Genomic DNA, 14,836 nt, shown 5'->3' with positions numbered 1-14,836 from the left:
ATATGTTTGCCAACAAAAACTAACTCCAAGAAACCGGTGATGAGTTTCCAAAAACCTTCTTAGAAAGTAATGTTTCGGAAGTTTTGAAGCTGCAAAGTTCACTGCCAAAAACAGTGAACTCGATGACATCATCTTGAAAAAATATGTATAGGTCTAATAATTATAGATACTGGCCAGAAGAACGTATTGAGGCCTCTCCAGTGGAGAGTCAATACTGTTCGGAAGAACGAGTTTGGGAAATGAGAGCATTAAGCTCAATAAGAAGGGTAAACATTGATTTGTTCATACAGTTCAGCTAGAGCTTCCATTAAACTAGTCCCTCTTGTAACACGATTCCGTCTCTCTTTGTACATTTCTGGGCTGCCATAGAGAGTGCGACGATAATCATCCGAATGTATCAATACAATGAAAATACATGTTCTCTCTCTTATTTTCAAGGCCCCAATATGCCCTGCTGGATGAATGTACCAGCGCTGTATCGATCGATGTCGAGAGTTCAATCTACGAAACAGCGAAATCCATGGGAATCACATTATTAACAATTACCCACAGGCCAACATTATGGTAAGATTGTTCGCGTTAATTTCACGACTGCAGTAAAAATATCCGTTTTATCACAGGAAATTCCACACTCACATACTGGAGTTCGACGGCCAAGGTGGGTGGGTATTCGAACAGCTTGCCAAGGATGCTCAGCAAATGGTTCCTAACTCTGGACGTCAGAGCATATATCAGAATCACAAACCCTTCACGGAAACTTCGGAGATGGCGAGCACGACAGCTTCGGCTTGATTTGAGTGACCACAGTGCTTGCTTCAAATGAACCGTGTTGCATGATGGCCCATCACAAAAAACATCGAGATTATCCAACATTACACACAATCTGTGACAATTTTAGCAAAATTTCCTAGCCTTGTAGATTATTTTAGTACAATGCAGGTGACAAGGTAGCCTAACTGCTGTATAATTATGAGCCGACGAAAGAAGCGTTTCGGAATTTGGATTGGAAGTGAATGATAGGTTCATCGGTGGAGGAATCGCTTCATTTAATAGAGCGAACTAACGAATTTAAACACTTTTGGTACCAACTGTGAACAAATGTGAACATATCGCAGGTTAATGGCTTCCGGCGCGGTATGTTTTTGTTGATGGAACGCAACGTAGTTGTTTGAAGGTAAATGATTTGTAAAGTTATTGTAAAGTAGAATTTTTACAAAATGATTTAAGAATAAAGTCAGTGAGAAAGTAACGTTAGTTATCTGTTGTAGTTAGTTGTTTTTATTTATATGTTCCGTCGAAAAATCCTGACAACTCAAAATTGCAAAATCATACAAACTATGTATACTACTTCGGATGTTCCGAAGTAGTGCCGGTTTTATATCATGTTGGCCTATGCACCACAGTTTGGAGCTGCCCCGATAACATTTTCATAGTTTAGGTGATTACTAATAGATAAATTCTATTCGAGAGATATAGAAACTCCGAACCTATACAGAAATCAAAAAAATCCTTTTTTAAGGTGATTTGAAAAAGAAGTTTGTTTTGTTTCAGTAACGAAAAGTTCGTAAGAACCGTGAAGTAAAAAATCGCATTGAGTTTCTGCAGTCGGAAGGAAAACTAGCTCAGGATGTAGTAGACAACAGAACTTGCAGGAAGAAGCATTGCATTTGCTTATTCCTGTTTCTGTAGACGTATTTCTTTTCAAACAAAATGGTGTTTCTTCCCGAAGCAGTTATAACATTTAATATTTAATTTAAAGCATTTAGCTTTACGAGAAGAAGACAATTAATGACTTTCCATCCAAGGTTGAGAGTTTTATAAAAAAACTGATTTTTAAAAATTTTATTGCCTAGCGCTTCGTTACCGATGGCTTTGTTTCGGAATTCACAAGAAAAGAAACATTTTGTGTATTTAGAATAAGTTTATTTTAAATGTATGAAAACGTTCTGCTGCAATCGTGTATAATTTTTACAAAATTTATCACTGGATTGGATTGGTGAATCTGAAACAGTTTTTCTGCCTCATGACTAAGACAATGGAAGTCCGAAAAATTAATAATGCTTTGTAGTGTCGATTAAAATCGATTACAAATACGTTTTTTCTGCAATATACATTATTCTTAAATGCTACAATAAAACTTTTAGTCTTTCAATTGCTTTTGATTAAAGATCTACAACCTACGCCTAGCTATTTATATATATGTATGTCGAAGTCTTAAGAGCTATGTAATGTAAAGGAATGTTCGCATGTTCGCTTCGTAATTCCTAATTTCAACTTAAAGTGCAAGATATTGCTTCAAAAATGGCTTCGGTTTGTGTCTTTGCTGCAATCCCGTCTAGATCGAGGATGTTCACGATCTGCTCGATAGAACAATCACCAAAGACACAAACCAAAGATCGTACGCTAGGAAAAAGCTCTCGTTTTAATAATTGTAAAGCTCAATGTATACGTTATGTTTTCGTTTATCTCTTCTTTTTCACAAACCCCATAGGTTTCATTTTTCCTCTTGTTTATGTTTACTATCTACCTCCGCTTCTCTTCTACTCGACAAACTGGCAAGCATATATCGTTACCGATATGATTCGTCTTACGGAATCAGTTTGTGATGTTGGATGGGTTTCAGATTTTTCTGGCTCTTCTCAATTACGTAGAAACTCTGCGGCTTACCATTGCTCGCATAGTACTTTCCGTGGGCACTTTTCTTGACCTTGATTGGTGCGTAGTATGTCGGTGACTTCCTCTTCTGAAGTTTCTCCGCGTGATCTGCTGCGCTGAATTTGATCAACGATTTGTCTAGCGCCTCGTTTTCCCACGGCTTTGTCCAGGTGGGTATATCCTTGATATCGATCAGCTCGTCGATGTTGTCATGGTGGCGCGAATTCGGGTTGCGACCGCGGTTATTGCCAAGGATTTTCTTCAGTACCGGAATGTTCCAGTGGTAGATTCGACCCGGTTTACCGTTGGACTTGAAACCCACCGGAACCTGCGGATGGAAAAAAGGGGATGGTGTCAAAGTTTGTAACAATTTTAATGTTGCAGTTGCGACAGCAATATAATTATTTAGAGGGTTTTGCAACTTTAAGTATAATGTTGATTATAACGGTGTGATAATTTATTCACGGTAGTTCGTTGCCAATCTGGGCACATAGAAAGAAAATTTTGAAATCGTTAAACAATCATAAAAAGTGGCTTATCATTAAATTTTGAATCAGCTCCTCGAATCAGAGATGGGTAAATCAATTTATACCTTATTGGTCTTCAAGGGATTCATAGTCAAGTTGATCATTTTTAAATAGTATTGTGATTGGTTGTTTCCTTCGAAAAAGTCAAGTGAAATTATAAGAATGTTGCAACTCATTTTTTATCTTAGACGGGTGGTTTTAATAGAAGAAAAAAGGTCCAGTTATAGCTAGGATTTCGTTGGAAAATTTGTTCAGATTGTATGATCAATTTGAATATGTATCTAAATGTCAATCAACATATTAATTTTAGAATATAAAAAATTTCCGTGCGAACTTGGAAATAAAATTACCCAGTAGCGGTCTCGACCTGGCGCACAATTTCAAGAAATTGAAGTTTCGGTGATCAAAATCCAGAAAAATAGAAGCGATTGATCATTAATAACTATCTTGCTTCACTCACTCAAGTATTTATTGCTTATAATAAAGCTAAATGGTGTTATGGCATCTGAGGATGATTTTCGAAAAATTAATGAATAGTTTTGTAATACCTTTTCCGGGGATTCTAGAATGCTGTATTAAGACTTTTTAATGCAAAAAGTTCCGGGTTGCCTTCCATCATGCAAACAAGTAGGGTCGGTAGTACTGGTCCAGGCTAGAGTACTCTCCGGAACTTGATAATTAGCGGAAACAGACTAACATAAAATGTACTGCGCTTAAAATTGTAAGCGTAAGATATTTTCCTCACATATATTCTCATTGACAGAGATAAAAAACTGTTATCAAAAACACATGCTTCATATAATAACATATCATTCCTTTCGCTTTTACTTACGTACTCAATGTTCACTCTGTCAATTCTGTTTCAGTCTAGTAATTTATACACCTTGTAACGAAAAACGACTGTTTTACAGTTTATTAATGCAGTTTTTTATTTCATTCATTGTCGTTACTGAGATGCTTTTAACCTTCTTTCTCGCAAAAACTGTTAACATGAATAACACACTTCTACGAAATTTCAAACTTTCTACTATCCTAACTTCTTTTGATGTTTTTCAATAGATTTCAAATTGTTAAATTGTTGAGTTTTATCTTGAACTATCCTTATCTAAATGGAGACAGGGAAGGGACACCGTCGGGAATTTTTGAGACATCAGAACTTTTTGATAGTTTTCTGACGTATGTTTTCCAATAATAAAAAATATACTAAAACTAACCGCGTGCCTTATCCGGTTTTGGAGTACAGTTTAACCGATTTTGATTTGTAGTCTCGGTTACGAAGCGAGAACAAAGATCGTAAAACAATGATTTTTGCAATGTTGTTCAATTCATATAATCCATACGACATTCAGCATGATTTGCCGTTCACACTTTTTTGATCAGTAAGTTGGGTTCATTATTAACCGTTAAGTCTTTGGTGGAATTGAAAGTAACTAGTAGAAATCCCCTACTGGTGACGGATTTATGTGAAAGGAAGTGACGCTAATTTTATCTCGGTCATTCAAGTTTGAGTGTCTATTGCCGCCATAAAACGGCGAATTATTTTTCTGCCATCTCGGCGCAGAACTGTTTTGCCTGGGCTATCATGTATCGACATCGAAATGGCACAAAACTCGTAAGTGTTATTTGGTCGCTTCCACCATCGACACGATGAATTGATGGCTCTGAGGTTTCTCGACTCGGATGTGGTTTCTGTACAACTGGTCTCGAGTAACAAATCACGATACGTACATCTCAGTGCCTGGGGGAACGACACGATCAACCAGGAATGGAAGTCTCCATCACATCTGAATGGGTTGCAAATGAGCGAGCGATTCAACAAAACGGTAAGGACATATTTGTGTTGTACTCGTAATCTACTGGCGGTAAAACCAAACCGACAATCAATGCGTTTTCTGAGAGGTCAGGGTATCTAAGATGGAGAAGAAAGATAGGGGGGGGGGGGGGGGGTGTTTGATGCGTACCTTTTCGCCTACATCCTCGATTGCGTTCGGTGCCGGAACCGGTCCATTGTTGGTATAGTAGTAGGGATTCGGCGGCAGCTTGATCACGAACATATGTGAGTCATCAGGTCGACCGTGATGGCGAGACTCCACCGCTAAACGCTTCTTCTGGTGGCTGGATGAGACGTGGACTTTACCGAGACCCAATTTGCTGTGGAGAACAAACGAAGGACATATTGAATGCATAATTGGACTTATTGACAATGATGATTACGGGCGCACTTGCTCTACGTGAGGTTTTATGCCATTTTTAGCTGCATCTATGAAAAATAATACAAAACGATTTCACGTCATTAACGTTTTAGGGCTAGGAATTCTGTATGATAGCATTGACATTGACACCACTTCAAAAACTTTATTCTAATGTCTTAAAGAGACATAAACTGTTTCACAACAACGCCAAAAATAATTTAACGGATCATCTCCAAATAAATAAAAATAAAATAATTTCTATTCCAAAACAATCGCAAACCCTTCCCTACGCTTCCACCAGTAAACCTGTCGATTTACAACTCTTCATTGTTTACTAACCTGAGCAATGCCGGATTGTTTAGTGGTTCCTTTTTCGGTTTCACCTCAAGTGACTTTCCGGTGGACTTTTCCAAGTAGTGATGTTTGATTTTATCTTTCTTATACTGTGCCTTATCTTCCCGTGCCTTCGCTACCGGTTTGCCGTATTTCTTCGGCAGTGCCTTTGCGTGGTGCTGATGGCCGACATCGGACAGCGTCGTAATGTAGGTAATCGGTGTTGACTTGAGGTTCGCTTTTTTGGACCTGCTGCTGGACGATAATGATTTTGCTGATTTGAGGGTTTCGTTCTCATTTCCTTTGATCGTCGTCACCGCGGCCGCTTCTTTCTCCGGCTGCCCGTCGGGGGCTGCTTCTAGCGTTGAAATTACACACATTAGCAGCAAAATTAAACTGGAAAGGTAAATAAATAGAAACAGAGAAACATTGTAATTAGTAATTAGGAAATTGAACCATTTCGTTGATTAATGCGCTTTGTTGGGTTATCAGCGGTTTCGATTTTCTCTCCAAATGATGGACAACGGGTATTGATAAAAATTTGTATTACAGACATGAAGGAAAGCGCAATTACCCATTGCTGTGACGGTTGCGATTCATTCGGCCTATCATAGCTTCAGAGGCGCGGCCGATAATTTCGTTTTGGCTATTTAACAGATCGCATTATAAAAAGGCGGAAAACAAGACGGGAAATCATCGAAATCGGCCATTCCGGGCAGCCCAAATCAGAACGTGCGACCCAATGAAGTGAAAGTAAAAAGTATTCGTTACCGTGCTTACCTACTTGTCGAAACCGGTCGCAAGCGTTTACCGTTTGCCACCCAACGAGTTAAATTCATTGTTTATTTCAAGTGGGGAATCCCAAATAAGGATCTAGAGTCTCGAGAGAGAAAAAGAAAACAATTGAGAGTAAAAATAAGCAATGGTTTGTCTTTTGAAACATTTTAATGTTCGTTAGAGACGTACGTCAAATAATGAGACTACAATGGCGGCTAAACTAGAATGTTGCTCTAAGATTAAAATTCATAAATTGATCAATAGTCAATCACAAAGATAATTTCCTTGAGCGGGGGCCTAGTGTGGTTGGTAACGTCTCCGCCAACCACGCTCGACGCCTGGGTTCGAATCCCACCGCCGACATAGGTGTCGATGGTTGTGAGGTGGCGTGATCCACTCACAACCAACCAAACTGGTCTAGATTCAATCCTAGCCGACACCGGGAGATTTTCTGAGGCGAAAAATCTCTGGGATCACGCCTTCCATCGCATGAGGAAGTAAAGCCGTTGGCGCCGGTCCGATAATAAACGGGTCGTGAGTTAGGGTCCTGGGTGGAGTCGCCTCTCTGGGCGTCGGTGATTGGCACAACAACAGTGGCGGAACTAGACCGACGGAAAATAAGCGAGAATGAAAGATAATTTCTTATATTTTCGATTTATCCAGACTAGGCTCTATGATTTTGACAAAACATAGATTTTTTTTTGTTTTCTCTCGAACATTTTAGCTCAGAAAATATCTGTCAGTTCCAAATTTGAGATCTTCAATAAATGCAGATTATCTTCTGCATTAGTTATAAAACACCTTGCAGGCCTTTTTTCATGTCAAATTCAGCAGAAATAACTAACAGGGGTCGGCATAGAAGAGCAGTAGGCTTCCCGATCAGAAGAGCATAACTAAAAAATTACAAAATTCTATTAACGCGAGATACAAAAAACATATTTTGATACAATTTTGTATTTTTCCATATAATTGTGATAACATAATTGAATCTGAATGTGTTATAATAACAAAACCTGAAATGAAGTAGTTCTGAAACAAGTCTAACTAATTTTTTTTTTATCAAAACCTGTCGTTTCTAATAATGTTTGTTATTATATTGTTCTACATAGAAAAAAAATCTGAATTTTACACGTCACGTAAAATATCTTCTCATTCAAACTTCAGTTGCTTCTGACGTATACTACGATTTTGTTTGAAAATTATGTGCGATATCATTTGAATTTTAGTTGCTGCTGACGTATACCTCGATTTTGTTTGAAAATTGTGTGCACTATCATTTAAATTTCAGTTTGCTTCTGACGTTAACCACGAGTTTGTTTGAAAATTAAGTACAATATCATTTAAATTTGCGTAGAATATTATGGAATTTTCTATCATAAGCGATGGGGGCAATTCTTTATAGGTGATTTGACATAAAGTCTTTATGTCGCATCGCATATAAAGAATTGCCTACATCGCTTATGATAGAAAATTTCATAATATTCCACGCAAATTTAAATGATACTGCACTTAATTTTCAAACAAACTCGTGGTTTACGTCAGAAGCTAACTGAAATTCAAATGATATTGCACACATTTTTCAAACAAAATCGTGGTATGCGTCAGAACGACTGAAATTGAAATGATATTGCACATAATTTTCAAACAAAATCATGGTTTACGTCCAAGTAACTGAAATTTGAATGAGAAGATATTTCACGTTACGCGTAATATTGAATTTTTTTTACTGTGTATATACTATCTTATTTTGTTGGAAAGCTGATACATTAGTAACAAATTGATATGATGTTGATATGTGTTTGATACTAGAAGAATCATTTCTGTTATTATTTCTGTTATTTGAACACCTAACGGGATCAAATTGAAAACACAGCCTGTAAGGTTTTTCCCGTAACAAACTAACAGCTTCTGTTACATTTTTGTTTTTTCTTTCTGATCGGGTTTCCATAACAGTTTCACATATTTTAGCATAGTTTCAACGTAAATTTGCATAAAACCTAACAAAACTGAAAAAAGTTGTAAGATATACGATAACAACAATTGGAGTGACACTGGTTGCACTTGCACTGCAACCTCATGGAGCATTCTGGCCAGCATCGAATAATTCTCTGAAAATCGTTCAAGCTATTTAAATAATAATTTAATCAAGTAATTTTACGTTGGCTGCTGAATACTAAGACCTTTGTCCATGAGAAAAACGCTTTACTGGTACGTAGTATTTTCACTAGGAGGCGTAAATGTCTTACGAAATGAGTTGAATAAAACGCAAGAAATGGGCCTCAAATGTATTTTTCATTTGTCTTAGGATTTATGCAATATAGCAAACTAATGTGATTCACACGTGATATTAATGTAAAATAGAAGTGATTGGCTCAAAAATTACTTCAAAGAAGTATTTATTTTGTGTAATAATGAAGTGGCGCGTTTCACCCCGGCTGGGCATTTTATACACAGTTTCTTTAATACTTCCTTTCTTCCCTCCCTAACCGACCGTAAAGACGTAGCCGGCACCGTTATCCAAAGCCGAAGCAACTAAATTTTTCTACGTTAAAAGTGGTTAACTGAACCCAAATTGGCCATCTTACGGTGATTCTTTGTACATCTTCACTTGCTCAGATCCATCACGGAGGAGCAACAACAAAATGCTTTGTTGTTAAAAAAATGTAATCGATACGAGTCGTAAATAGATAATGATTTATCTAGCTGAATTCGATAATATATTGATTTTATTTTTCAATAACGTGCTGTCTAATTTGTGAATTCTAAACGAGTATCATTAATTGGGAAAAAGTTCACAAAACTTTGGTTTGTTGAATGCCATTTAACAAATTATTGTTTTTCTCTGGCAGCAAATAAAATTTCTGATCGAATGAGAGTTAACGCCAGTGTTGCCACATTTATATCAATACTAAGAGATAATTTTTTTAACGTATAACTACGTCTCTCGGGAAGTTCGACTACACAGAAATGTGAAGTAAAAATCTAAAAACAGAAAAAGTGAAAACAATGTCCCATTTCAAATGCTAATTAGTTGGTTAGTTTTCAATAAATTTTCTTCGTTATTGCACCAATCGATTGGAAAATCGTCTATGGATCCACCCAAATGCCAAAAATTGTAATTAAATTATTCAAACGCAATCTACAGCCTCTGATCGGTCGCTTAATGCTTACTTTCTCAAGCACAGTCGATAAAATCATATACCTAATAAACCGGTAAGGTATTTTTCGACCTATATAAGAGCCTACTTCTGCCTAAACTAGTCATACTAATTCTGGATACCGACTACGACAGTCTTTAGTTAGCAGGAGCAGTAGTGATAGCAGAGAAGAATACCCCTCAGTAGTAGCTGCAGCGGGTGTCAGAAGCAATAGTCGCAGCGCCAGTGACATTCACTCTATTAAAAAGTTGTTTTTGTGCGGTAGCGGGTAGAATTAGTGGCAGGTACATCAACTGGCATTCCTTTTATGAAAAGTTTACCGGTAAAACCGATATTTTTTCCAATACCGAAATACCGGTATTGAAGAGGCGAAAAAACCGGTATTTTTCTTAAAATTCAAAAAAACTTGTCACAATATTCAAAAATCATTGTAAAGCTAATGAATGCTAACTACTTAGGTAGGCTTTATAAATCACATGACGGTGTATAGAATAAATACATTTAGACAGAAGCAACATTGAAAATTAATTAGTTATTACCTATTCATCAATTTTATGTTTCCTTTTCGTTTGTTCTGCTTTGAATTAGACGATGAGTTTGTGTGTATTGATAATATGTCAAAAAACTTCATATCAATCAAGCAGAACTTTTATTTTCTAATAGAACAGCTAATCTCTTTACACACTCATACATACAGAAACAACTCGTGGGTTTTGAACCTACCAGCTCAACTACAAATTCAGAAAATCATAGTTTGGGGCAGTAATTACGCAAGTCATTATTCGTTTTGTGCTATTTATAAGTAAAACTAAAAAAATAATAAACAAATATAAAGTTGGTTTAAAAATTTATTTTTTGCTCGGCGTCTCCGTATGCCACAGGTAACACCAAGTTAAGGACAAATTGCTCCTGATACCAATTGTTTATAGGATGAAATAATCTATCAATAAAGAATTTCATCCTAAAAATTACTGCTGCTTTTTTTGAAAAAGTGAAATTTAAATAGCTGCAGCATGGTCAAAGCTTCGTCGCCCAAACCGCAGCGGATTTTATTAGCAAAAATTCTAGCTGAAAAACTCAGGTTCAACTGGTTCAACTGAATTTGGACGAACTGCCTGAAGAGCATCGAACACAATAGAGAAGTATCTATCTTCGATTCCTTTGGATTCGTAAAATGTAAATTCTTGCCTGATCGTCATTTAATTTTCTTTTTCATTCATTTACTCAGCTCAACAGTTTCAAATATTGATTTCTAAGAATTTTAAGGTTATTTAATAATTTAAAACTAAGAAAAAAACTGCATGTTTGTTGTTTATATGAGTTTAGAACTTATGTTCTTCGTAATCATTTCCATTCATTGAAGTTTTTCAAACACTGTTAAATTTATCCAGTAGTGTATGTGGGTCGTATACCACAAGAGATCAAAATAATGGTCGCAGTGGCCAAAATCTTAATAAGAAATCAGAATCGTAATGAAGCTTAGGTACTCATAAATGCAAAAACATAATTATACAGCGATACGTCCATACATGCAACCTGGGACGCTAGGTAATAAATAAATTTCAAATCCAAATTTATGTATATCTTTAATTGTTTTTGCGGTTTTATTTTAAAAATAGTACTGTCGTGAATGGCCAAACTATGTTTTCCAGAATTTTGTAGTTGAACAAGTAGGTTCAAAGATCACGAGTCGCCCCTGGTTTGTATTAATCCGAAAAAAATAAAAATACCGGTTTTTTACCGGTTTTACCGGTTTTTATTTTTATAAATACCGAAATACCGGTTTTTCGAAAAGTCGGTAATACCGACCACCCTAATCCTAGCCGACACCGGGAGATTTTCTGAGGCGGAAAATCTCTGGGATCACGCCTTCCATCGCATGAGGAAGTAAAGCCGTTGGCGCCGGTCCGTTAATAAACGGGTCGTGAGTTAGGGTCCTGGGTGTGGAGTCGCCTCCCTGGGCGTCGGTGATTGGCCACAACAGTGGCGGAACTAGACCGACGGAAAATAAGCGAGAATAAAAAAAAAAGCATATTAGTTCTGGATAGCGACTAGAACAGTCCTTACTTAGCAGCAGTAGTAGTGGCAGGTGCACAGGCACTACTTCTTCCTCTAGTAAAAAGTTACCTTTCTGCGGTAGCATCAGCGGTAGGTGCATTGGCCAGTAACTTTCTCCAGTGAAAAGCTCTGCGGTATTTTAAAAACTCACAATCGTTTTTGAGATGCCTGCATGGCAATCAAAGCCTGTAGGCCGTGAAAATTTCAACGTGGAACAGCTTTGCACTATGTTATTAGAAGAGTGCCTTTTTATCTATACTGTTTGCGATAAAAATCCGTACCAAGTACTGTACCATTGGAATATCCCAAGTAACACACGTTGGTATAGAATAGTTGACGTTACCTATTCCATGACATCTCTATCACCAGAAAAGCGCAAAACATGAAGGCTAATAGAACAAGTACCGATAACAGCATGAAAGCAAGCCAACTTGATAGAATTAAGTGGCAAAATACATCTCGAGTACTAGTACGGCAATGCGTAAATCTGTTGCTATGACAACTGTTAACCAGCGCATGCGCAAATGTGTTATGTCGGCGCAGTGCAACTAGATCGACAGTAGCTTTTATCAGTGGCAGTTTTAATTGATTATTAATTGATGACAAAAAATAATTTTCAACCTTTCAAAAAGAGTTGTTTCTTTTGCTTGAATATTAAAATTGTTTTCGCATAGTTTCAACGTTATCTGGATATAAAATCTAACTAAACTAGAAAACGTTGTTAGATATACAATAACAAAAAACTGAATTGATATTGGTTACACTGCAAGCGTTTTGTTTATCTTTTGATGGCACGTTTTGACCCGCTTCGAATAAATATAGAAATCGTTCATATAATTTAAATATTAATTTGATCAAGTATTTTTAAGTTGAGTGTTGAATGCAACGACTGTTGTACTACGGAAAAGCATTTTACAGGTACGTAATGTTGTTATTAGATGGTGTAATGTCTTACGAAAAGACCAAGTGATAGTGATTGTTATTCTTGAACTCATGTTATGAAAAAACATCTCCAAAACCAGAAAAAATGAGCTTGTTTTCGAAATGCGTAGTATTACTGATGAAAAACAACTTCAAACACAATATAATAACACAAGTTTTTAATTGCACTTGTAGTACACTTATATGACTACTTTCGTTGTAATCTATTTTCTAACATGTTTTGTGTGTTACTTGGGATAGTACTTTTGCTACTATTACTTCATACTAATAAGTAAAAAACATATCGGTGCGTTAGAAAACAGTATATTTACATATTCAATAGCTGCAGTTTGAATATTATGTGATTAAAGTAGTGAAATTTGGTAAAAGCATTTCGAAGATGAAAAGTTCTTTGAATAATTTGTATCGTATCGCTCTTCAGTAATCGTTGTGGAGCTGATGGCGATAGGTTTTGTTTGGTACCACCAATTGAGTTTTGGAATCGTTACAATTAGTGGGTCTTACTGGCCGCTCTGAACGAAAATTGCGAGTAGCATTTTACACATGAAGAATTTATCTGAAGTTATGAGTGTACGCTGTTAGAAATTTTCAATATTTAGATTTTTTTCTTTAGGCAGTAGTCTTGAGCTAAAAAAATGCAACCTCAACACGAAACATGCCTCGCAGCTTGTAAGCTGTGAGATCATAACCTCATAACATAGAAGAAAACGGATCACATACAGGGGATATTAAAAATACGCAGTCTGCCTGAAGACATTTTTGATTACAGGCTGCATTGGCCACTCCCGAAACAACCCGGATGCCCCGGAAAAACCTGTAGTCAGGGAGTGGTCATTGTAGCCAAGTAATAACGCAGCGGTAGCGCCTGAATAAAATGATCAAATCGATTTTCCAGGAAAATCACGACGTGGCGGTGGTGATGGACGACGAGACCTGTCTCACCCTGGATGGCAACGACTGGCTGGGCACTTTGTTTTTTACTTCCCCCACGAAGGAAGTAAGCGCCAAGGTGAAGTTTCCCCAAGAAGGTGCTGCTGTGGCTGACAATTAGCGAGGAGGGGATGTCGAAGCTGCTCTTCTTTCGCTCTGGACTGACCGTGAACGAGCAAATTTATAGTATTTATAGTAGTTGTCAAGTGCCTACCGGAAGTTGCGTATTTCGTCAAAAATACCATAAGGCCGAAGACGCGGTGCTTTGGCCGGATCTGGCTTCGGCCCACTACTCAAAGCGATCGTTGGCGGGCTGAAGGCCGCCCAATGTCCCAAGTTTCGTCCCATCGAAGATTTCTGGGCAAGCCTGAAGTGTAAGATCTATTCCAACAATTTTGTCGCGAAAACTGACGAGGAATTGATAAATGAAACGAATAAAGAATTAAAAAACATGCCTACACGCATGTTTTCGTCCGCCATGGCGAATGTTCTGGTTATATGCCATGGAGAATGTTCTGAGTATGCTAACATAATTCCTTGTAGAATTTATCAAACTCAATTATCTGTCTTGGTTATTTTTTTACCAATATACGAAAAAAGTCCTTTTTGACGCATACGTTAATGGCGGACAAAGCAAATTACACAATATTTGAGATAAAATGTTCAAAAAAAAAATGTTTTATTGGAGAGTGCGAGTGGAGAGTAATTCAGTTATTTTCACAAAAAAACATACCCAAAATCATTTTGAAAAGTTGGAGGTACAATCGATTTGAAAATATCGCAAAGGGGTACGCAGACAAAAAAAAGTTGAGAACAGCTGGCGTAGGCGCATGAACCTCTCCCAGCTGCTCGCGCCACTGGGAGAGACCCCCATTGCACATCTGGTTAAAGTGAACAGATTGCGATGGGCCGGTCACGTCGCAAGGATGCCGGACGACAACCCGCTTAAAAACGATTTTTTTTCAATAACCAATCCGGCACCAGAAACAGAGGAGCACTGCGTGTACGATGGCTTGATCATATTGAAAGTGACCTACGAGTGATAAGACGCCTAAGGTGTTCGAAGTGTATGCGTTATTTACCTTCGCTAGCGCGACGGAACTGGGGTTATTCGCAGGTGAATAAATATGTATTTTTCGGGAAATGGTAACCAAATATCACTATCGTCGAAAATATGATTTTGATTCTGTAACTGGTTTCTTCGACCGGGTGAAATATCGGAACGTGTTAGAGTTAAAATGCATTTTTGTTAAAAAAAAAAAAA

The 14,836-nt window shown here is 37.3% G+C and overlaps 2 protein-coding genes across 6 annotated transcripts in view; one reads left to right on the top strand and one right to left on the bottom strand.

Moving 5' to 3' along the window:
- LOC129717661 (ATP-binding cassette sub-family D member 1) overlaps window positions 1–1,258 on the top strand; it is a 63,992-nt gene extending 62,734 nt beyond the window's left edge. For all 5 annotated transcript variants that reach the window (XM_055667730.1, XM_055667733.1, XM_055667729.1 and 2 more), the window contains 2 exons: window positions 439–564; window positions 621–1,258. In XM_055667730.1, the coding sequence (XP_055523705.1) occupies window positions 439–564; window positions 621–792 (298 nt within the window). In that variant the 3' untranslated portion in view covers window positions 793–1,258. The remainder of the gene's footprint in view (window positions 1–438; window positions 565–620) is intronic.
- A 643-nt stretch (window positions 1,259–1,901) lies between these two features.
- The window catches only part of LOC129717666 (uncharacterized), a 63,527-nt gene continuing 50,592 nt past the window's right edge, over window positions 1,902–14,836 (bottom strand). The window contains exons 2-4 of the mRNA XM_055667743.1: window positions 5,714–6,103; window positions 5,144–5,333; window positions 1,902–2,983 (exon numbers count right to left, since the gene is read on the bottom strand). Of these exons, the coding sequence (XP_055523718.1) occupies window positions 2,588–2,983; window positions 5,144–5,333; window positions 5,714–6,103 (976 nt within the window). The 3' untranslated portion in view covers window positions 1,902–2,587. The remainder of the gene's footprint in view (window positions 2,984–5,143; window positions 5,334–5,713; window positions 6,104–14,836) is intronic.

This window comes from Wyeomyia smithii, chromosome 1 (assembly GCF_029784165.1).
Source record: "Wyeomyia smithii strain HCP4-BCI-WySm-NY-G18 chromosome 1, ASM2978416v1, whole genome shotgun sequence".
NCBI lineage: Eukaryota > Metazoa > Arthropoda > Insecta > Diptera > Culicidae > Wyeomyia > Wyeomyia smithii.
This window is presented reverse-complemented; position numbering and strand designations above follow the sequence as displayed.